This window comes from Channa argus, chromosome 4 (genome assembly GCF_033026475.1).
Source record: "Channa argus isolate prfri chromosome 4, Channa argus male v1.0, whole genome shotgun sequence".
NCBI lineage: Eukaryota > Metazoa > Chordata > Actinopteri > Anabantiformes > Channidae > Channa > Channa argus.
In genome coordinates this window covers 16,005,224-16,029,020 of record NC_090200.1, presented here as the reverse complement: position 1 = coordinate 16,029,020, position 23,797 = coordinate 16,005,224, and the positions used below count along the sequence as shown (strand labels likewise).

At 40.5% G+C, this 23,797-nt stretch overlaps 1 protein-coding gene across 2 annotated transcripts in view; it reads right to left on the bottom strand.

Annotated features, from left to right (window-relative positions):
- ptprq (protein tyrosine phosphatase receptor type Q) overlaps positions 1-23,343 on the bottom strand; it is a 35,307-nt gene extending 11,964 nt beyond the window's left edge. For both annotated transcript variants that reach the window (XM_067500220.1, XM_067500221.1), the window contains exons 1-38: positions 23,015-23,343; positions 22,772-22,897; positions 22,532-22,676; positions 22,100-22,384; positions 21,774-21,991; positions 21,183-21,363; positions 20,653-21,027; positions 20,214-20,525; positions 18,990-19,283; positions 18,600-18,896; positions 17,562-17,692; positions 17,209-17,338; positions 16,967-17,120; positions 16,115-16,221; positions 15,790-15,887; positions 15,227-15,395; positions 14,788-15,048; positions 14,520-14,680; positions 13,078-13,189; positions 12,432-12,540; positions 11,144-11,258; positions 9,642-9,711; positions 9,362-9,561; positions 8,943-9,171; positions 8,669-8,797; positions 8,406-8,552; positions 8,044-8,204; positions 7,340-7,826; positions 7,030-7,191; positions 6,749-6,928; positions 6,510-6,617; positions 5,741-6,022; positions 5,346-5,627; positions 2,071-2,391; positions 1,703-1,978; positions 1,410-1,561; positions 988-1,129; positions 88-363 (exon numbers count right to left, since the gene is read on the bottom strand). In XM_067500220.1, the coding sequence (XP_067356321.1) occupies positions 88-363; positions 988-1,129; positions 1,410-1,561; positions 1,703-1,978; positions 2,071-2,391; positions 5,346-5,627; positions 5,741-6,022; positions 6,510-6,617; positions 6,749-6,928; positions 7,030-7,191; positions 7,340-7,826; positions 8,044-8,204; positions 8,406-8,552; positions 8,669-8,797; positions 8,943-9,171; positions 9,362-9,561; positions 9,642-9,711; positions 11,144-11,258; positions 12,432-12,540; positions 13,078-13,189; positions 14,520-14,680; positions 14,788-15,048; positions 15,227-15,395; positions 15,790-15,887; positions 16,115-16,221; positions 16,967-17,120; positions 17,209-17,338; positions 17,562-17,692; positions 18,600-18,896; positions 18,990-19,283; positions 20,214-20,525; positions 20,653-21,027; positions 21,183-21,363; positions 21,774-21,991; positions 22,100-22,384; positions 22,532-22,676; positions 22,772-22,897; positions 23,015-23,059 (7,429 nt within the window). In that variant the 5' untranslated portion in view covers positions 23,060-23,343. The remainder of the gene's footprint in view (positions 1-87; positions 364-987; positions 1,130-1,409; positions 1,562-1,702; positions 1,979-2,070; positions 2,392-5,345; positions 5,628-5,740; positions 6,023-6,509; positions 6,618-6,748; positions 6,929-7,029; positions 7,192-7,339; positions 7,827-8,043; positions 8,205-8,405; positions 8,553-8,668; positions 8,798-8,942; positions 9,172-9,361; positions 9,562-9,641; positions 9,712-11,143; positions 11,259-12,431; positions 12,541-13,077; positions 13,190-14,519; positions 14,681-14,787; positions 15,049-15,226; positions 15,396-15,789; positions 15,888-16,114; positions 16,222-16,966; positions 17,121-17,208; positions 17,339-17,561; positions 17,693-18,599; positions 18,897-18,989; positions 19,284-20,213; positions 20,526-20,652; positions 21,028-21,182; positions 21,364-21,773; positions 21,992-22,099; positions 22,385-22,531; positions 22,677-22,771; positions 22,898-23,014) is intronic.
- Between the last annotated feature and the right edge of the window lie 454 nt (positions 23,344-23,797).

Sequence of the window (23,797 nt, the reverse complement as noted above, 5' to 3'; positions counted from 1 at the left end):
AAGTAAAGATTTACAAAAGTCAATGGGAATAAAATCAGCTGTGCCTGAATCTACAAAATGAATGTACAGTGCAATAAATCCGACAACCTGATTCCGAATGAGTGATAGCAGTACAGTTTACTCCGTCTCCGGCTCCTGCAGAGTTGACTGCAGCCACATTGATAACATACTCCTTGTCTGGTGACAGCCCAGTTACTGTGTATTCCAGCGAGTTAACCTTGTAGTTTTGGGACTTCGTGTGTATTTTCACTATAATCTCATAATAATGGATTTTCCCATTAGTGTTGGCTGGATATTCCCAAAACAGATAAACTGAGTCCCAGCTCACTGCTGAGCATGTCAGGTTTCCCACAGCATCGGACACTGCAGACAAAGATAACAAATATCAGTTTTGTATCATCCTAGCACTGGCTTTAATTAAATACTCACTGTAAAAGCAAGTAACCAAGTTCAGTTTCAGTTATCTATAGTAATTTCGTCACACAGGCTTTGCATGGAAATTAAAAAAATTATAGTAACTATGCCACTGCAAATGTGCAGTCAGCGAACTAACTTTCCAGAATTATACTGAAGTATACTGATATACTAGAAATGAAATACTATAAAAATTAAACTTAACCTTCAATTTAGTGTATTTCTACTAATAATCTTTGCCGCCTTTATTTGTGTATTGGTTGTATACCAACTCAGCTGTAACAGTTCAAATTCAGCTTGTCCTTTATTATATTGCTGAGCCTTTTCACAGCGACATAAAGATTAAAAAAAGTCAGAGCACCATCTCCAATTCCTACATAAACTAAACTCTACTGCCGTTTAAACTGTAAAATTTTTATTTTTGAAAATATGTAGAAGTAAAAAAATATGTGTATGTAAAAGTATGTTCCTGTCTTTCCTTCTTGATTATTAAGTGTATCAACATGTGTACTTTACTGCTTTACATTTCCTCAGATTTCATATTGTGTCATGTTGTTTACTCTTAGACTTTACCTGACTCGTTAGTTGTGAAAGTCACAGGGATGCTGAACTGATTCCCATGGCCCACTCTGGTGTAACTGTAAACACTAATCTCATAGGGCGTATTCGGCCTGAAGCCTGACAGATACTCTATGGTTGACGGACCAGAGGAATTCTGCATTTGCACACACACACACACACACACACACACACACACACACACACACACACACACACACACACACAAACACACATATGGGATTAAATTAGCCAATTAATTAAATAATAATTAAATTAGCCATACATTTGATTGTGTGTGTTATGCATATTGTTACTGCTGTACAGTATCTGGAGTGTGTAATTAGGGTAACCATAAGTTGTGTATTCTTACCGGGTCTCTGTAGTGTGTGTGTTGTTATTCTGAAGTGGCTTTTAGCATGTGAAATTAATGATACCTGATGTGTATCGATGTGTGTGCTGAGGTCTAGGATCCTGAAGCCGTACTGTATCACCACCCCATTTGGCTCCCGAGGAGGCTCCCAGCACAGCCACACAGAGACTGCTGTGTGGTTGTGTATAGTCAGATTTTGGGGAGGAGATGTGGGGACTGAAACACAAAGTTAAAGTTAGGCAGATAGAGAAGAAAATAGACTGAAACACACAGTAGTTATAGTATACAGCAATAGTTTAAAAATTTAATCATCTCATAAATATGTTTAGGAAAAATTAAACGTGCTTTCAAACTAACCTCCCTCATCAGTGTGCAGCTGCAGCAGAAGATAAGGTCCTGCCCCTTTACGTGTTGAGGCTGTTATAGTGAGGTTGTAAGCTGTGTATGGAAGGAGATCAGTGAAGATGAACGAGGTGTTGGGGGAGTATGTTATGTTGAAACCCCCTGGGCCAAATAATGTGAGGGTATACTCTGTTATCTCCCCATTAGCCTCCAGAGGGCGCTGCCACACTACAGCGATGGAGGATGATGAAAAGTTCCGGGTAGACACCAGTAATGGAGCAGAACTAGGAACTAAAAAGAAAGATACTCACATGCATGTCTGAGTCACAATAAATGCATGAAAAACACTCCATAAATGTGTATGTCTGTATAGATAAACTCACTGTCATCATCTGTTCTCAGGTACACTGTGCTGGTGTGGTTAGTGGCAAGGCCTGCACTAGTGGCAGGGGTAACGGTCAGCACATAAGGGAAATACTTTTTGAGTTTAGTGAACAGGTAGATATTGTCAGTTGTGGTAGAGTTGATGATGTTGTTGACAGCTGGAGCGCCTTGGTTGGAAACGTTTTGCAGGGGGCCGGTCTCCTGTAAGGTCAGCACATAGTAGGGGGAGCCATTTGGTTCCAGGGGAGGTTCCCAGCTGATGACGATGGCCGTGGAGCTGTAGATCCTAGCTGTCAGGTTTCGGACTGAGTCACTCGGCACTGAATAAAGACAAAAGTACAACTGCGTCACTTTTATTAGCTACCAGTGACAAAGCGCTTAGCACTAAAAGGCAATAAATTAGGGTATCAATCAACCAAAAGCACACTTGAGGGAAAGTGAGCAGCACAGCAGGCTTCATCATCATCATCATCCTCTATCACAAGCAGCATCGTAATTATTGCCGGCATTGTTGTAATTGACAAACTCAATAACAATACATCAAATAAAACAATAGAGCATGACATTATTCTACACAGAACACAGCAAATGAAAACAGTGCAGTAAACAGACACAGATCATATAAAATTATAACAGAGTCAAAGACAAAGTGGAGAAAATCTCACACAATTAAAACCTTGGGCCTAAAAGGGAATGAGGAGAAAATACTCATCCTGTTCGTTATCATTAAAATGCATGGTACATAGTGCAGAAGTAAACGTGTGATGAAGGGGAAAGAAGAGATACAACTTGAGAGGTCCATATGATAAATGAGTGGATGTAAGGGGCCAGGGGTGTGTGGGGGTCTGAGCCCAGGGGAGTGAGCCCCTGCAGGGCTTGACTGTGCGGGAGAGACAAGGTGCCCTGGAGGTCCGGTGCTTGCTGAGAGTGGAGCAGCTAGAGCATAGGCAGAGATACAGAGTCAGTATGAGACAGAAAATACTTCACAAGCAAAATGACAACAAGAAAAAATAAATCCCAACATACACATTTTTAACTGTATGTAACTAAATTTGTGGTGGCAGCTGTCTGCACAGTTTTTCGCAAAATCACATAAAAACAAAGACATTTGTTATACAAACATTTTGATCTTTCACTGAGGATATCAAAGTACAAGAATTTTATGTGCAAATATGCAAATTGCAGTTTCCATAGTAACAATGCAATTCTAGCACAAGTACAGCGTTAACCTCAAAGCTGCGCAGGCTTTTTTTTACGGTGTCATCAAATAACCACCTCTGTATCCGCTTCTTTTCCTCTCAGTTTGAAGTCTCTAACAACTTTCGTCATGCTTACTAAAAGGAGACAAAAACTGACTTCCATGCCCAGTGTCTCAGCTGGACCAGCCGAGCCAGTTTGCAAGACTGAAAGTTATCTCCTTTCACTAACAGGCTGAAAGCAACATCTTTATTTGCAGTGTTTTTATGTAATTTTTTTGAAATTGAAGAGTTTTTAAAAAAAGTGTGCAGACTATCCCCCCCCCCCCCCCCCCCGACACTCTGGGTTGATGTATGCAGTAATTATTTTGCTTCATGTGCAGTACTTTACATATGTCAATTCATTTGAACAACTGTCATTTATATTGGTGTATGAATTCTTGTGTGTGTGTGTGCCTGACTGACCATCTTCTGGTAAGAATACGATTAGTGGCTCACTCTGGACCCCACCGTCCCCCTTCACAGTACTGGAGGTCATCCAGATGGTATAGTTACTTCCCGCAATCAGCCAAGTCAGAGTATAAGAGAGGGGTGAATCAGGAGAGGCAGGGGTAGGGAAGTGTGAAATTGGAACCCTCTGTAAAAAAAAAAAATAAAAAAATAAAAAAATAGTTCTAGGCTGATTTTCATGCACACTGAAGGACATTATTACTGTAATTATGCTGTATATGGATGAGCGATGAAAGGAAAGCCAAGATTTATTGTCTTTATGTATTAGAGCAGTATGAATTGTTTGACAACTTAGGAGCAGTTGAACAAACTGTAAACATTTTTTGAATGTGCAAACAATTAGCTATGACTTATTATTAGTTAGTTAAATATTCAGATAGCATGGAGCATTAGCATTGATTTATAGTCAAGTCCAATATCCAGCCTGCTCGCTTTTGGTCTCCACGAACTTCAGACAGAAAGATAAAGTACTTAACAGCTAAATGTTGCTCACTGTCTCACCTGCTCAATCAGAGTCTTGTTATGAGTGTAATAAATGCTGTAGTGTACAATGATTCCATTGGGTTGAGTGGGTGGGTACCACAACAAGGTGAGAGAAGATGCGGTCACATTTACAACAGTCACATTTTGAGGGGGGTCAAATGGCTCTGAAAATAAAAAAAGACATAAAAGAGGCAGAGAAAAGAGGAATTCAGAATTCTATTTATAGAAAATCAGTATTATGAGAGGATGATAGCTGTCAAAAACTCTTTGATCAAGCACCTGCAAAGGCGCTGGTGAAACTGATGTAGATCAGCACTCCTCCATCTCCCAGTCTGGTCCAGCTGGAGACAGAGGCATTGTAGTAACTGTCTGAGTCCACATTAACAACCACTGATGTTTCTGTCACATTCTGCCTCAGTTCACTCGTTTCATTCCTTAAAAGAGAGAGGAACCTATCATGTTGCACTGTTTGCTCTTCTCTTTTTTCCACATAAATGTCAATCAGGGATTTTTGAGTAAACCAAATAACTCACCAAACTGTGACAATGTAGTAGAGTATATCTGAATTGGCTGAAAGTGGTGGTTGCCATGACAACCCCACTTCATAATCAGACAACTTTCTGGCATGGAGGAACTGAGGAGGAGTTTCTGGAGCTGAGATGCAGGAGAAAGACTTTCCAGTAATATAACACATATACAGAAAGAGTATGGCCCATAAGTGCACTGAACTGATTAGGGATTTTTTTTAAGTTTATTTGCACTTGGAAAATCTGAAAATTGGATGGCCCCCAGAACATGTAAAAGATGATATTGTCCTGTAACAAAAAATTGGTTAGTTGTAATCAATCTCCTGTTTGTGCTCATCAGTGCCGAAGGGACTCATGAATTTGGTCACACGGTACCAAACACCTGTGATATAAAGTCATTAGCATCAGTTGCAAAAGAGAGACATAATTGAGGAGGAAAAGACAAGAAGAAAGTCAGATTTAATCAGCTGCCCTTCAAAGTCATGATGTAATCACTCAACCTGCTAGAACTCAAAACAACCAAAACACTTTTCTTTCCCCCCCACTCGCTCCACTCACCATCCTCCAATGTGGTTATATTGAGCGGCTCGCTGCTGTAGTTTCCTGGTCCGACACGTGTGTGTGCCTGCACCATGACACGGTAGTGTGCATACTTCCTCAGGTGCATGATGTGGATGGAGTTGGTAGCGGAGGTGAGGTTCAGGTGGTGACTGGAATTCCAAAGCTCCAGGCTGTAGTGGGTAATGACCCCATTTGGCAGCAGAGGAGGTTGCCAGGTCACATTCACCTCACTCGGACTGACCGACTCATATGAGAGGCCATACGGAGGACTACCAGGGACTGGAGAGAGGACACAAGAGGCATTGTGTTCATTAAAATCTGAACAGTATATATTGTTATGAAAGATTTTTAAATGTGTGTATGAGAGTGGATAGGTGCATTCACCAACGCACCATCCTCTCCGGAGAGCAGGTATAAGGTGTCTGATGTTTGGTTGCCATCCCCGTAACGTGTATATGCCCTCACAGACACATTGTAGTAAGAAAATGGTTTAAGGTTCATCAGAATGACTTTATTAGTGGACGTGTTCATCAAGGCTGAGAAGGATTCATTCTCATATAGGACCTCATAATGTTGGATAATCCCATTGGCTTTTTCTGGAGGCGACCAGGCCAATGTGGTGGTGGAGGGGCTTGTGTCTACCACAGTGAGATTCACAGGTGGGGAGTCAGGCTCTAAGGGTGACATGAAAAAAGAAAAAACAAACAAACCAAAAAAGGGGCAAAAAAGGTTTACCAGGTTACAAAGAAATAGAAATTTCGTTTGATTAAATCTAACATTTACTGTAATTGAGTAAAACACAACAAAATGGGGCAATCAACGACTGAGATTTAAAAAAAAAATTTTAACTCATTTATTATTCTGGGTCTCAGTATGTGGGGCATCAAACACAGTGTAATGGGTTCACAAAGGGAAATGCCGTGTTGTTTTATCTCTAAGTTGAGAACGCCGAATGGTTTGTAATAAACATTTTATTTAATTGCTCTTCTAATCCTTGACATTTTTTAACATTATAGAATTTGATCTACGTGTTGTTACGTTTAATCTTTGTGTGTATATATTTAGTTTGTGGCCATATGTCACAGTGTGTGTCCCTCACTTATAGGCTGCTTAGAAAAAAAGCGTGTAAACGTAAATATACAATTTGTGCTCAGCACGCACCATCTTCTAAGGTGAAAACAAACATATCATCCTCCTCAGACAGGGAGCTCTCTCCTGCAGCTGTAGATGCAGCTACTCGTAGCTTGTAACCAGTATACTTGTCTAAATCTATAGATTGGAACACAGAAGAGACATTTGTAAAAAAACAAAAAACTAATAAATAACAAAACACAGCCTTTATTATAATTATTATGTGTTTTATTACATATGTGTACATGTATATAGGATTAATACTAAACCTGTTATCAATATCCTGGTAGCATTAGTAACCCGCTTCAGGGCCTCAGTGCTGTGAACTTTGAGGCAATAGACAGTATAATGTATGATCCGTCCATTTGGCTGGAGCGGTGGGGACCATGTCACTAGTATGGAGGTGGAGCTGATGTTTTGATAGGATACTTCAAGCACTGAACTCGGGACTAAAAGACACACACAGAAGACACTCTTGAGGATAAACAAATGCTATAATGTTAAATACTAAGATTCCCACAGCTAGTAATGACAGTATGTGACCGCTCACCCTGCTCCCTGGTCTTCTCAGTGATATGTGTGGCAGGACCCTCTCCTACAGTGGTGGAGGCAGTGACCCTGAACGTGTACTCAGTGAAGGGATCTAGGTCTGATACCAGGTAAGTAAGATCCGCAGACAAAACGTCCATCACTTCCTCTTTCACTGTTACACCTGCAACATGCATACGGATAAAGAGAGACATATTGTACAAAACCACATGGACACGCAGAATTTCTAAAAACTAGAACAGATAAAAATGCTTGTTTAAAGGGCTGAAAGATGCTGACAGAAAGAGTGTTGATCGTTAGTGATCTCCCACCTGTAGTACCAGATGATGTTGCAGTGCGTGTTATAGGTTCTGTAATTGCATCACTTGTAGAAAAGCGGTGCTGACCCGGGGTCAGGGTCAAAGGGGTTGAGTCTGAGGTCATATCCCCAGAATTTGATTGCTTTGTTAGCCAGGGTGGAACCGTAGCAGGTGATGCAGAAGTGAGTGAAAAAGCAGAGGTCCGGTAAACTGCAGAGTCAGGAGACTGAATATCTGTACTATTAGAGTGTGAAGCAGAGGTGTAACTGGGCTTCTCAGTGACCACAGTTTCAGTGGCGGGTTGAATGATGGTGTTAGTAATGTAATCAGATCCTATGAAGCTTGAGGCAGCTATACCGGTGGGCAGTGTGTGATCAGAAACACTGGCTGTAAAAGCTGGTGGTGATGTGATCCAACTGAGGTCAGCAGTTCTCTTACGCCGCCCTCGGCCATTAAGGGCTTCATGGGTAAGTGCAGCATCTTTATAAAGAGTTTTATTCTGTAGGAAGGAAAATACATTTAAACTCCAGACAGTCTGTTTAATTTTGCCTTGATGGTTGCAGTATAAAGCAGTAATTCTTAACCACTCAGGCTCATCACAGCCCTTAAAGCAATGTCTATCTGAATCAGTAGACATCAGTAGATAGCAAACATATGGCTGGGATGCGATACCGTTGTGAGGACCATACTGTACACAGCAGTAAAATGTGGCTTACATCTGCAGTGAGGGTGATGTCCTGCAGCAGAGTGTCGTCACTCATGACCAGCAGTTTGTAATGAATGATCGGACCGTTGGGCTGAGCAGGGCTTCTCCAACTCACACGAATTGAAACCGAATCCTCAGCTACTGCCATCAAGTCCTGCACTGCACTGGGTGCTACTCATACAAACACGACAAACAGAGGCAAATAGACAGTGGTACACAAAACACACCTCAGTCATGTTGTATAGGCAAAAATTTGCAATTATATTTACAAGTTTGTTAAAATACGTTTAAGTCATTATCCTAAGTAGGTCATGGAGCTTAATGCAAATGCCCTAAGAGATATACTAGTACATTATGTTTAAATGTTCTCACCTTCAGCAGGTGTAATTACAGTACGTTGGGCTGCTGGACCCACTTCTCCTGCAGCTTTGGCTTGAACAGCCACTGTGTATCTTGTGTAGGGAGTCAAATCAGAAAAAGCAAACTGCATATTTGCTGTGTTGTTATCATACAAATAACCTGGAAAAGAACAACCATATGTTTAGCACATGTGTATTTTTCTTTTCATTTTCACTGTTTGAGTCTGTTAGTGTGCACAGACATACAAGTGTGTTCCTGAGTTTCTAATTAATAACCTGCAGGTCCATAAAGGGAGAGCACATAAGTGAATTTCCCTGTGATGATCACAGGAGACTTCCAGGACACAAAAATAGATCTTGATGTCATATTCAGTATAAGGATGTCTTGTGGTGGGTCTTCTGGGGCTGCCATTCACACACACACACACACACACATACAATGATACTTATAAATGCAGTACATCCATTATACTGTATGCTTATATCCATACATTGCTAAAATGGACAAATGAAAGGAAAGCTACGGCCTGATTTGCTTCTTTTTCTGCACCTGATTCGGGCATGCGAACCATAGTGGAGGCTATCTGCCCCTCTCCATCTGAGGTGAAGGCAGACACTTCAAATAGGTAGGCAGTGTAAGGTCGCAGCTGATCCACCCCAACTGATATGGGCACACTCCAGGAGGCTGCAGGGGGCACCGCAGACAGGGTAATTGGGGGAGAGGATGCTGTTATCTCCAAAGGGCTAAGAGTCGCACGGGAGAGGATATCAGCTGCATCCTAGAAATAGAAAATCATGTAGTTAATGGAAGGAAAACAAAAGAAAAAAAAATATTTCTAGCCTTATTTTGCATAGATTGTTGGCTTCGAGCTTTGGTGGCATTTTACAGTCCTGAAAAAAAAAAATTGAAAAAATATTTCACAATAACAGGACGACAGCCAGAGGTGATATGATAATGCAGCGCTGTACATTGCAGTGAGGCAGCGCTCCAGTCATGATGGCTTCTGCATTGACCTCCAGCGTACGGACCGTCTGCCCTGTACGAGCATGTTTTGCCTTGACAGCAAACTTTGTGATAAGGCCATGGATGCGGTGTGGCAGGAACCAGTTAACCATGACAAATGTATGGTTTTGAGCAAATGCTGTCAAATTAGTCACCAGGCCAGGGGCTGTAGGAAACATAAACACAAGTGAATATACACAAATAAACAAACAATTCTGTTTACAATGCATGTATGTGGAAACCTACGGGACTCATTGGTCTTTATGTATAGAGCTTTGCTGAATGCCCCCTCTCCAGCAGAAGATATGGCTGCTACCTACAGAGAGACAGAAAGAGAGAAAGTTAGTATTACATATGATATATAATTCATGTTCTTGCCAATAGTGCAGTCATTACATCCGAATTAGTTGCAAATCTCAGTCAATGATCACAATTGAATGACACACAGCCAGAGTTAATTCTGCAACCTTAGTAATGCACAAACAACAATAATACAAGATTATTATTCAGGGAATAGCAACATATAAAGAAATTGCGACATAAAATATATGACACAGTGTACATAGACAATTAGCTTCTGAGCTGCTGCTCAAATCTTTGATTTTTTTAATAAAATGTAGGATGTATCGGAAATAAAAACCTTCAAAGTGCAATCTAATGTAAACTGGTAGCTACAATTTACAGTATAATGTAATAAAAACCAATATAATACCCAGCACAGCAGAAGGATTAAACTAGATTTGAAGTGTGTATTTTATCTTCTTCCACAGATAATGATTCTCCTAAGTCTGAAAGCCATATGTTAAGTATTAGATTGTAGTGTGATATTGTATCCATCCTTCACTGCATCAATACTCTGCACACCCCCTCCAGCTATTCATCATTTTAAAATTACAATAAGTCATAATGCTGCAAGACTTCATAATTAAACTGCTTTTTACTCATTTAGGGTGTAAATAACACAAATAGATTGCTTGACTGTTAGATGTGAAGGGTTGATGAATGTATAAGGAAGTTGCTCAAGGTCAGGTCTCTGTATGATTTAAAGGGCAAACACATTCACGGGTGCGATGTAGTAATATAATACACACACATACAAATACTGAACAGTACACAGAGGTGTGACTAATATGTGTGTCAGTCTGTCAAAGTCAATTTGTATGAAGGTCATTGTGGGTTAATGAATTCTGAAAACTAATAAGCATGATCACATTCAAGCTCAGTGACAACAGTCAGTGGAAAGAGAGATGGCCGATCCATAGATCTGTCTACCTGATTAATAATGCAATCTGGATCAATTACTGTATTCATCCAGAGAATAGAATGGTCCTGCGGGATCTGTGTTAGATAGCCATATTCACATGATAATAGAAGAGGACATTTTCCAGGAATGTCTTTGTATGAGATTAAAAAAAAGTTTGCCCATACTGTCCCATGGCATGTATCTACTAAATATGAACATTTAAAGTCTGTAAAATATACAGTTTATACATATAAATATATAAATATATTATAAATATAGCATGTACATGTACAACAGTAATATCCATGGAAAGCTGTTATGTGTATTGTAAGCTTTTCAAAAAACGTGCTCCAATAATTTATTCTATTATTTTGGGGTTTGGAAATTTATTTATTGATCATCTCTGGTCCTTTCGTGTTTTTGCAACTTGTTTTCTGTCCCTAAAGAAAATTCCTATCTAACTGTTATAAAAATAAAGATTTACTTGATGAATTGTGTATCCCACCTGTATGAGGTATGTAGAACCTGAGATAAAATCAGTGAGCAGGGTCTCTGGTATTTCTAGGATCTTGATCACCTTTGTAAAGGTCACATCAGGATAGGGGCAAACCTCCCGGTACCTGCAAGAACAAAAATGGATATTTAAAATTATCACCTCTTAGTTCATATGACACTGTATATTTATGAACAATATGGAACTTGATGTACGAGAAAAACATTTAAACTAGGTGAAGGTGTAAAATAACTAGTGGTAAATAATAAAGTACATGGAACATGAGCTGTTACTCAAATAGAGTGGTTAAAATAAGTATACTTTCTACTTCACTCTAATTTAATGCTACTTAATACCTCGATTTGCCAACATTTTAGAGGAAATTATTATAACATTAAACTGCATTCGAAAAATCTCTTATTGGGGCTCATCATTTTCATATCCAAATTCTATTACGGCGCTGCAAACAGAGGATTTTGCAACACATTTATGAATGTACCTTGAAAAGGCACACAAAGCCATTCCAATCGAAAAAAGTCTGTGCAACACAGCAACTTTGCACAAAGACGACAAAATGTACACAGAAATGATGAGCATGTTTTAATAAACTTTGCATTAAAGTATATTAAATAGTATATAAATAGTTATTTCACAATTAGACTGGGTTTTTTTAATATAATTGATATTTTCACATATTTCTAGCCTTGAGGACTGAGCAAGTGAATGATGGTTGCACATGAAATTGCATTGTTGGGGACAATGTATCATGATCTGGACATCAGTTCCACTTCCTGCCCGGGACATTTATTTTGTAGCCACTTTTACCTGCTTCCTGCCGTGTTTTCATGTTTTCTTAATCATGATTGTTTTCACCTGTTCCTTGCTTCATGTATACCTAAATGAAGCTCTCCCCAGATCCTCTGTCTTTTTCCCAAGAGATTGTGCACCTTTCTCCCTGGTTTACCTGACATGCTTTTTTGGATTCCTGATTCTTGTTTTTTAAACTCTGTTCCCGGCCTGGGGTTTGGTTTCGTTCTGTTTTGTAATCTTAGTCACATATCCTAGTGTTCATTTGGGTTTGGTAGTTTATGTTTCACATTCGTGTCCTCCTTTCAGGAGCAATCTCATGTTGTAGAGTTTTTTGCCCTAAATAAACCTGGTTATCTGTTTACTCCCTCTCACCATCTCTTCACATGGGTTCGTCCTTATAAAAAATTGTGACACAATGTCGTAACTCTAGAGTCTCTGAACTGACTCACATCCTGAATCACAATTTTTCAAGAAAATAACAGAAAACTACCTGATCGCATATTCAATATTATTTCCAGCATTAGGTGGCATGGTCCAGGAGAGCAGAATACCGTTAGAGCCTACGGCCTCTCCTTCTAGGTTAGTAGGTGGACCAGGAACTGGAGAAGGGGTAAATAATTGTGAAGGAAAAGAGAGAAGAGGACATCAGATAATCAAAGGGAACAGAGGAGAAAAACTTTTAAATTTTTATTAATAGCTTTTGTATGCCACAAATTGAATACCTCAACTCAGTATCAAACTCCTCTGAAGAATAGTGTTGCTGTAGAAAGTGTGCTGATTCTACATGCTTGTGTATGCCTGTGTGAAAGCGTTTTAAGCTGCGCTGATGAATAGGGCCTCACACAGTAGTGGCATTTCACTGACATTCACTGCAAACCCATTCATCCTGAGGTTCAAAAGCCTGGGCTTAAGTTACTAAAAGGAATTAAGCAGGGAAAAGAGTATACCCTCTTCTACACACACACACACACCTACTGTACTAATTTCTTTTTACTTGTGTGTGTGTGTATGTCTGTGTGTACTGCATGTGCTAAACAGGGCCTAAATTAAACAATAGAGGGCACACACAAATCTGATGCCACCTTGATACCCTGAAAATAACAGCAAAAAACAATGCGTGTATATGCACAGCTCACCACTCTCATTAGTAGTGATCATGCGGCTGACTCCAGGGCTGATGTTGGAGGAGGAAGCTGCTGTGACTGTTACAGTGTATTGTGTGCCTGAACTGACACTCACCACATCCGCCTGTTAAAAAACAGCAACAATAGAGATACCTGCTCACAACGTACACAGATACACGCAAAAAAAAAAGGCAATTAACCATCTGTTATTTTTGTTTGTGCTGTGTAATAAAGAGTCTCCACAACTCTATTTGAAGAAGAACCATCTGTATTATCTGCATAAAGGTGGGTGGTTGTTAATGGATCCCAGCTTGCTTCCACTTGGGGCTGCACGTTTGCATCTCTTTACAGTTTGTTTATATTTGTGAGACAGATGAACAGTGTTGAATGTGCTGGACTAGTTTTGCTTTTGTGTGTGTTGCAACCAACATTTGTAAACGCGACACACAGCATGTTGCTTGGCAATGTGTCACAGACCACCCGGAAATATTACAAAGCATTTTTTTTTTTTTACATCTGTGTGTGCATGCCTTAATTTATATAGCTGCATGGAAGTGTACACATGAATTTATCTAAGACAAGTATGACTGGAAGTGTGTAAGCTGTTCATCCTAAGTGCTTTTTTTTGTCCTCTGTGCACAGCAATGTCAGCCTCTGAGTATTGAATTCTTACCTGCGAGTGTACTTGTTCCAAATGGACTGTAAGCAGCAGGATGAGTGACAACAAGCCCATACTTTGTGGCAGAGTTAGCTTTAGTTTAGTCACAGCAGGTTGGAGGCCTGGTGGCATGGAGAGCTGCATCTCGTGGTAAAGTGAAAATGTTAGCAGTGGTTGACAGGTGATCCACTAAGGTGAATAGAAATGACTCCAAGTCTAGAAGCTGGTTAGTGGTATGAGTAAAGGTCACAGAGTTACTTGTCCAGGCATATTGAAGTATTCCAAAATGTTAGTGGTTGGCCAAGAAGAGCAGTGAGTGCTTTTATTAGCACAAGGCTAATGCGTTCCCTCTGGTCTCTTTTGCTCTCTGGGGAGAGCTGCTTAAGCAAATGAATGATTCAGGGTTGAGCTCATGAGGCCAACTTAATAAATAATGAGATCTATTACTCAACCCTGTGTGCTCCTTTTTATGTCTGTGTGTGTGTGTGAGTGTGTGTAAAGTTACACTTTGGGGGATATCGGACACCTGGCAGCCGAGAAGAGGCAGTATGGGGTTGGACTTGATTGAATGGGAGGAGACACAATGCATGTATGTTTGTATGTTTTTGTGCATGAAGTTTGTGCATTGAGCTATGAGTCTGGCGGTCTACAATGTCACACTACCTCTCTTTCATATTTAGGTGTTTCAATAACCTGTTCTGTCTGGTCATCGCTGAGGAGGCTTAGGTTTAAAACATAGTTTAAATTCAGCTCTCGCATATAAGCAGTGTGTGTTTCACTGAGTATGTGTTTGTACCTGAACATATCCATCATGCGCAGGGTGCACTGTGACTTTTCCCTGGTTAGGTATCAGGCTCACTTGGTAATGATCCACACAACCCACTGACTGCTCCCACCGTAGTGAGAAGGAATGTACAGACACATTCACGAAACACAATCCTTGTACATGGGCTGGTACTATGAGGGACAGGAAAGGGAGCAACAGAGTAATTTAATGAATTGGGATCCGCATGAGAAATAAAAATGGGGTTTCATAAACCAGTGCAGTCCAGTGTATTGTCTACCTGTTGTTACAGTAAGAAAGCCAGCGCGCCCTCGTGTCACTCCTCTCACTCTCTCAGCACTCATGTTGTAGCTGCAGCCGTCCACCAGCCCTGTAACCACAGCAACCTCTTCTTCCTTGGGTACGATAAGTGTGTTTGTGACTGAGGCGTTGGCCACAATTACTCTGTGGAAGTCAAACTCTCCAAACACTCTGTCCCAGCTTACAGAGACAGAGGAAGAGTTCACATAGTCCAAGTGGAGGCTGCATAATCCAGCCGGGCCTACAAGACAGAGTGTGTGCAAATTTACAACTGAAAATGTTTTTGTTACTAGGAAATTATGCCCTTTAATATTTACAACATTAAAATTTAAGATAAATTATACCCTTGCAGATGAGCAAGGATATAATGTGCATTTGGGCCTGTTGTATGAGTGTTTCTGTGGAGGTGTGTCTCTCACGTGTGCTGAACTCTCTGTAGACTGCCAGGCTGGTATCTGAGCCCAATACACTCTGTATGCTGAGACCGTAGTCTGACCCTGGGATCAAATCCCTGATCTCATAACTGGTGCTTTTAACAAGCACCTCATTCCATAATTTCCTGTCCACAGCCAAGAGGCCAAAAACAAGCTGATAAGAAAAAGGAATTGTCAGTCCATATATAGGGCATGTAAAGAAAACTTTTTGAGTGAATACATGAGACTTCTGTTAAGTCTGATAATCGTATCTACCAATGTGTCTCATTTACTTCTGTTACAGTGTGTTATGTATCATACGTTCATGCAATGTGCTTGGTCATTTTTATTGGCTGTGGCTCTGCAGAGGTCATACATCTTTAAAGTGTTGGTAACCGAATCTGTGGTATGCTGACAACAGTTGCTAAGTTACCAACAGGTGAGTGCCCAACCTGACGCAAGTGGCCTCTTTAATCTGTGCAAAGTCACACATGGAAGTTTCTTTGGTCTAATAACCAATGACAGTTTTCCCTGTCTCTGGACAGATACATTAGAAAACAGTGACTTACTTTGTATGCCTCCACCTGTCCCGGTGGTGGTCTCCAGGTGACAAAGACAGATGTCACTACCTGCTCTGAAAGAGCCACTTCTTGTGGTACGTCAGGGACTGGGGACAAAATTCCCATTGGCAGGTGAGACTATGTACTGACACATAATAGTGCTTGGTCATCAGTCATTCTGACAAATGTATTTAATATGTAATCTGAACTTTTTACATGCTTTAGTATTTACATGTGTCAGACACCAATAAAACCCAAAGTCTGAAACCAAAATACAAATACACAAGAAAAACTCAAATTTGGAGCCAGGTCTGTCTTCAACTTGTAAACTCACATGTATGGAGGATCAGAGAAGTAGGTTTGCTCTTCCTTTCCCCACTGATGCTAATCGCTTCAATTGTATACTGGCACCCAGCACCAAGGCCTTCAAAGGTGTAGGTTCTGTAAACATACACAGATGTGGCTGTCAATATTTCTAAGCATTAGTTTTGAGTACTTAACCCTGCATGGCCATCAGCCTCACTTCCCGTTTTCAAAAAACTGCTAAAATCTAATCTCTTCTGTAACTTCCTATGCACTTTAAAAAAAACCCCTATCTGTTCTTTCTTGCAATTGCATATCATAAAACAGAAACACCTTTTTTCAAAGCTTCTTCTTTCTTCTTCTTTTCCTTTCGGCTGTTCCCTTTCAGGGGTCGCCACAGCGAATCATATGCCTCCATCTAACTCTGTCCTCTACATCCTCTTCACTCACACCAACTAACTTCATGTCCTCCCTCACTACATCCATAAAGCTGTCCCTCTGATGTACTCATTCCTGATCCTGTCCATCCTTGTCACTCCCAAAGAGAACCTCAACATCTTAAGCTCTGCTACCTCCAGCTCTGCCTCCTGTCTTTTCTTCAGTGCCACTGTCTCTAAGCCGAACAACATCGCTGGTCTCACCACCGTCTTGAACACCTTTTCTCAAAGCACTTTGCAATAATGTTTTCTCCTTGGCTTAGATTTTTTCTTGCCTTGTGCCTCACTTGTAAGTCATAAAAGCGATAAAAGTGTCAAGTGACTAAATGTAAATGTAAAATTAATTTAATAATCAAATGTTCTTTGAAATAAAGTTAGATCAGCTGTAATTCTAAGTTCACAACGCTGTGACCATTTGTGTGCTGGATGACAAGAATGAGGAAGACCTGATGTCCTTTTGAGAAATGATCTGCTCTTGACTGGATGTTTTGTTTTTGATTGACAGGATGAGTCTGTTCAATATTCCCCTGGCTATACTCCAATTAATGTGTATGGACGATGCAGTTTTATTGACGCGAGACATCTCCACTGGGCTGGGGGCTGTCAAATAAAAAAAAAAAAAACACATACAGTTATTAAAAAAGAAAAACTGAGCAGTGTGTGTATGTGTGTGTGGTTGTGTGTTTACCTGCTGTGATGTTTATAGTGACAGAGGAGCTGTCAGGGAAAGATTCCTTCTCTGTTCGCACTGCAAAGTGGTAGAGTCTGCCTGGAGTCAGGCTGGAAAACACTGCTGACTGACTTAACACCTTCTGCACCTTTAGCACAGAAATTAAATACACGCAAAGTTCATTTAAAAACTTATTTTAATTCAGCAGCAGCTGCAGTTAGCAGGGAGATGATTATATATATACACACACACACATATGTATATATGTATATATGTATGTATGTATGTATATATATATATATATATATATATAGAGAGAGAGAGAGAGAGAGAGAGAGAAATATATATATATTTTTATTTTCTTTTTTTACCATATGTGAATGGTCACAGTTGAGGCATATGACCTCGTAGCTGTGAGCTTGTCCTTTTGCTGGATCCCAAAGCAGCTCGATGGACGAATCTGTCACCAAGCCCTCTCTCACTCTGCTGGGAGGGGCCAAACCTAAAATTACAAACCATATCCCAGAACCCATACTGTAATTAACACACTGAAAATACTAATTACTTTTGGGTGCGGATATCTTAAAAACCTCTGGATTAAAGTATTTGACAATGGCTAATTTATTGTTAAAAATAACAGAATTATTACAATAATAATACAATGAAAACATTATCATTAAAAGAAATAATGAATTTTAATCAACCAACAGGATAAAAAACACCACATAAAAGTATGTATTTTTTGGAGGACAGACCTCTTCAGGGAGTCTGTCTTTTTTAACTTGAAAAAAGCTCAAAGACATCAGTGATATGCCTTGATTTAGGTTTGCCACAAAGGGATGTGTCGGCTTTAGAATACACACTGTCTCCCAACAACATCACACATCTATTGTAGAATATAAGGTTGGAGCCGGACCGAAGCCAATTGATTTTGTTGTTGTGTTAATTAAATCATTCATCACCGACTGAAGCCCTCAGAGTAGAACCCCTGAGAATAAAAACACTCAGCTGACACTTCATTAGGTCCACCTGTCTAAAACGAATGCAGTGTAACACAACACTCCTACAATCATTTTTCCTCTTTACAGATTAGAATGTTGTTTTTGTTCAAACTGGGGGCTAATTTGACTAATATGGTCAAAGAGGATAGAATTTGAGGATATGGTTTATGGTGCTATTTAATTGTATTTAATTCTATATCAAAGTGTTTTTTGGTGGTAATGGACAAAATAATACAAACAAGTACAGCACCAAAACCTGAGGTCTCTAAAATTAAATCCACAATTGTACCATTGTATAGTTAAATCGACAATTGTAAAATCTTCTAATTAAAACTAAAGAGCATTATCTTCGTAAGATATAATGCAGAACATGTGTTTAAGATGTGCAAATCCACAGAGGGAACTCACTTGTTCTAATTAGAGGGGTGTAGTATGGTGATCCCATCTGCTGTTGGCTAGTGCTGTACACTTGGATCTGGTACTCTGATCCTGGACTGAGGTTGCTAAGGTTTACGATATGAACGCCCACAGGGAGGGGGTACCAGTTACATGTAAACCCACATAAGGAATTATGTGCGCCACAAACTCCAAGACATATACACACTTTCACTCCATCGATAAGACCCAGATGTGGATGCTGGATGTAAAGCTGGGCAGAGGTTGTGCCCACTGAAAGAGGGACCGCTACCTGAACTGGCATTGGAGCTACACATAGAGAAGGAGAAAAATATATGGAGGCATATTTGTATTCTTACTGGTATGCTTGAAACACATATGCATTCTTCTTGTTTCCCTTACCAGTGGTGTGTATGATGCTGGTCCTTTGGCTCCTGCTTTTTTCCTTCAGTGAGACCACTCCAACTTCATAAGTTTCACCTGGTGTAAATGTGCCCAAATGAAAACAAATGGACTGATTTATCCACTGTTCATCAGGACTGGATGTGTTTAGCCACAGTGAAGAAGCACTGGGGCTACTGAATGCGTGGGATGTGATATAATAACCATCTGGAGGGTCATCAGGTGGACTAATCCAGCAGGCTGTCAGATTTCCCCTTGTGCTCAACACCGTCAAACCACTAGGGGGCCTTACCGCTAAGAGGTAAAACAGACGATGTTTTTAGTAGTCAGTCAGAAAGTTGAATCAGCACAAGTATTCTGGCATGTTAATGCTAGACTTCAATTTGAAATCTTCATATCATTTACACTGGCAAATTTCCACTTATGCAGACTCGTGGCTTCACAAGGCTGTTCAGCTGGGCACAAATAACAGCCAACAGTTCTGCGATATATTTGAAAAGGCAAATGAGTAAATCTGATCACATTAGGGCAATAAGACAAGCTTATCAAACCCATTCATTGGATTCATTTTTAACTGCTTATCTGAGAAGTCTCTTAGTTAACACTATCTTTACTGTCTACCTCACTTTTAGCACACTGGGACTAAATGATGTGTATGTGAGATCTAAAATAGGCTTTAAGTTCAGTCAAAGTTGATCTGTTGTAGAGTAAACTCTTGGAAAAATAAACTGATCTATGGTGACAATCTGAGAATGTCTGTAGCCGTACTTCATGTTTGATTCTATTGTTCATACTAACCTTTCCAGTTTTTAACTGTTAAAACTACTACCGGACACTTGTCAAATTAATAATGAAACATTTGCCACTACTAACATTCACTTTATTCAGAAACAAATGATAGAAACTTAAGCTAAAAAACTGCCTTTAAAAAAACAACAACTTAAACTTAAAAACTAAAACTAAATCAAAACATTATTATGAAGGTAATTTTCCAGAAAGTCAAGAAACTGTTGTTATAAAATTAACAAATGTTGAATTCCATTCAGATCTATAAGTTTCAGGGTCCATGTATTGTGAATGCTTGTTCACTGTCACAGGCATAGCTTGGGCACTTACATTACACACATTTATTGGTAATGTTGTTAGTGACACATGTTATCAGTGACATCTATGTTTTTCCTGCAATCACACATTGAATTACGGAAAGATTTATAACATGCTTACCAGTCTGTACAGTCAGCGGCACGTGACCACAGCTCTCTACCCCGTGCTGGGTGACTGTGTAAACTTCCACCAGGTATTTCCTGTAAGACTCCAGCTCTCCGATGACAGCAGTGTGTGACTGCAACCTGCCAGTTTCTGATGGCCGGGAGATGTTGACCATTCTAACAATCCTCTCTTGACTTGAAGACATGTCCACATAGCGTACAACAAATGTCCATGCAGCCGCATGATGTGTTTCTGGCAGGATCCAGTGAACACTAATCTGACTGATCGTAACGGGGCCAACAGTGATATTTTGTGGAGTAAGTGGTCCTGTGAGAAAGTGAACATAAACATTTCAAAAATGTTAACTTAAAAAAACAACTTAGCAGAAGATGCTTCAAATTGTTTTGCCTTCTTTGTGTGACTCATGTGTACAGCTGCTTGTCAGCAGACTCACTAGTATACGCAGTCCGTGTTTGTCCCAAGCTCCAGGTGGAACCAGCAGGGTGACAGGCCTGAAGGGTGAAAGTGTAGATGCTCCCGGGAGACAAACCCGCCACGGTTACTCCTCTGGAGGAAATGGAAATGGGTACTTTCACAATTCTTTTAATAGTGCTCTGGCTCTGTATCCTCTTTGAGACATCTGAATCCCTTCTTCGGTCTTCTTCACCTTGATCCAATTCTTTATTTGTCTCCTCTTGGTACTGGAGGAATATCTCAAAAAGCGAATGTTTAACTGAGTTCAAGGTTGAGAGGTCACTCCAACGAAGCTCCACGTGCTCCTCTGTCACCTGAACAAGGTCAAAGGAGAATGAGGACGGGACTGGAGGGTCTGTGAAATAGGGGGAAGCAGAGTAACCAATCCAAATTAGAAACTAAATATATTTCATAAGTGCATAATTTGTGCATCAATCATTCAGCTTCTCAGAATTGTAAAATACTGTATATACAAAAACACCAGTCAATAAAACCCCACAAATTATTTACTTTGGTATTGACAGATGAAGGGTAAGGGGATGTTACAGAAAAATGGAGTGAGAAAGTATCCCGGCCCCGTTGCGTTCCTCTGAAGGGCAAAACAGTCCGTCACACTGGCTGGCAACAATGTCCCGATGTTGTTTGTGAGGTTGTGCGAGGAACCATCAGACCAAAGAGGCTGGCCCTCCTCCTGTGACAAAAAATATACTATGCACTACATATAAACAAGACAAGCATCACCTGCTCACTGCTAATAAAGTGAAAGCATGAAAAACAACCCTCCTCTTTAAGGAGGAACTGCTGCCGCTACACTATTTTTTGTTTTACAAAGTAAACTGTAAGAAAAACACCTGTCTAGTGAAGTTCGCTATGTTCTACTGGGACATATCATCAGCGGTGAACCCAGCGGTCATTGGTGTTTCAGCTACAGCATGCTGTTGTGCCCAAAAGGTGCAACACTGCTTTAAAGCCAAAGGAACTGGCTTAATATACTTTGCTTACTATTCAAAACAACTGTCTTGAGGTTCACTTTTCACAGGGTGTAAAATGTAAAAAGTTTTCCTCAGCACAATGAAAATTATGTTTCTGAAATAAACCTACCTGCTGGTCATTGAGCCCAGTCCATAGCAGGAGCAAATTGTTGTGGCTCACAAGGTGAGAAGACACAAATAACAGATCGTCCAGGGTCTTCAGGTCAGCTAGGTGACTTCCAGCTGCCAGGTGCTTGCAGCTTTGTTGGGCTTCGCTCCATCTTAATCCTGTTCTTCTCACAGTGAAACAGCTTCTCTCATTGGCCAGCCAACCTGGAGGGCACCGAGCTGAAAACAGAAATAATCACTTAGACCACACATTTCACTCTGTCTGCAGTTAAGTTTTATGGTTGTTGGTTAAGTTGGTTGTTGTACAGCACATGAGTAATGCAATACCTGTTTCCATGCCAATGGTGAGCCTCTGCTTCAAGATTACATTAAGTCGCTTGAGGAATGTAGTTACCACAACACTGGCCTTAAAGCGAGTGCCAGACTGGAGACCCTTTATTGTGTACTGGGATTTTGCCTCAGAAGAGTTTATGTCGACAATTTGTGTGACAGATTGTGTATTAGTGTTGTACAGACTGAACGCGGAAAGGCTTTGGTTTCTATGAAGTTTCCACGTTAGGAGAGCAGTGGTCGCTGTGCTGTACACATGAAAAGAAGACAGACAAACTGGAACTGGACACAAATCCACAAGGAAAGGGCAAAAACAAAAACAGAGATGATATCATTAATATAACAAAAAAATTAAAACAATCAAGTGCAGTGTGTCACCTTTCTTCATTAGGTCAGTTAAATTTAAAGCAACAGTTCACAGAGACCCACCATAGTGAAAGGTTTTTGTCTCAAGTGAAACACCATTGCTGCTGGCTGTCAAAGTAACATTATACCCCCTTTGGTCCTCAACCAATTGCAGGGACATCTTGCTATTAGGAGTGCATGCTGATTGATTAATGGGCTCCACATACACCTGTAGAGACGTTAAAAGGTTGTTTATAGATCACAGACAAAAATAAAATCCAACTATAATACTTTTGACATGAGCTCCTTTACTAGTGTCTTTACCAGATGGTTATTAGCAGCAGAGCAGGTGACTGTGTAGCTGTCTGGATCCTGACTGGAAGGGAAGGATGGAAACACAATTTCCACCTCAACAGGAGTTAAAGGCTGTTCACAAGTCAGCAATGCCACCTAAAAGAAAAATGCTATTTCCTGAATTTGCCTGTTACTTCAAAATATTTTGTGTCTTCCCTTCAACAGTATTATAAGATAGACCTGGAATAAGTGAATAAGGATTGAGGACATTACCTGACATAAACTTGCAAGTAACCACAGGCGCTCTGTTCCACCCATTGGAAGTGTCACTCCATCTCATCGAGCACGCTTTTCTTAAGTCACTGATCCACATGGATTCATGCAGTCACAAAACCTGAAATTCAGTAACTGGCTGCCTTAGAACTAAACCCAGCATAGCTGTGCGTAAACATCGGTTGTGGAAAGTCCCAAACTATTTTGGTCGCTGACGCACAGCTGAGCATCACAGAGTTAACGGTCTGAGACTTCTGAGCGTCTTTTTATGATTTTGAGGAGCAATTTGCATCTACGTAGCCACCTGAAATCACGGGGAGCTATCACGTGTCTTTACTGAAGTTTTATGACCTGCCTGGACTTTGAATTTAGCGCGCACCCAGTCAGCCTTCAATGACTGTTCCTAACGAGCACTACCTCTTATGTCAAGGAGGTCGTTTTTTCTCTGAGTATGGGAGGGGGGAGAGAGAGGCAGGGAGAGAGACATCGATTTGTTCTGCCTCTTTGTTGGGATAAGACCAGTTCACTATGGAAACCGCGGGCACCCGGCCACACTGGAGCTGAGCTCCTCAGGAAAGTAGAGGCGGCGAGGTCGGGATATGGGGCATACTGAGGGGAGGAGAGTGGTGGGCTTTTAATGGGGAATTGAGATGTGCTCAGTGGGCACAGCCCTCAGCTTCACAGCTCTGTGTGAGCAATAGTTAACCAATATGTCACAGCCCACCAGTAGAAAATCTTGTTTTCATGAGCTCATGTAACCTCTAAAATAAGCATGCGCTCCAA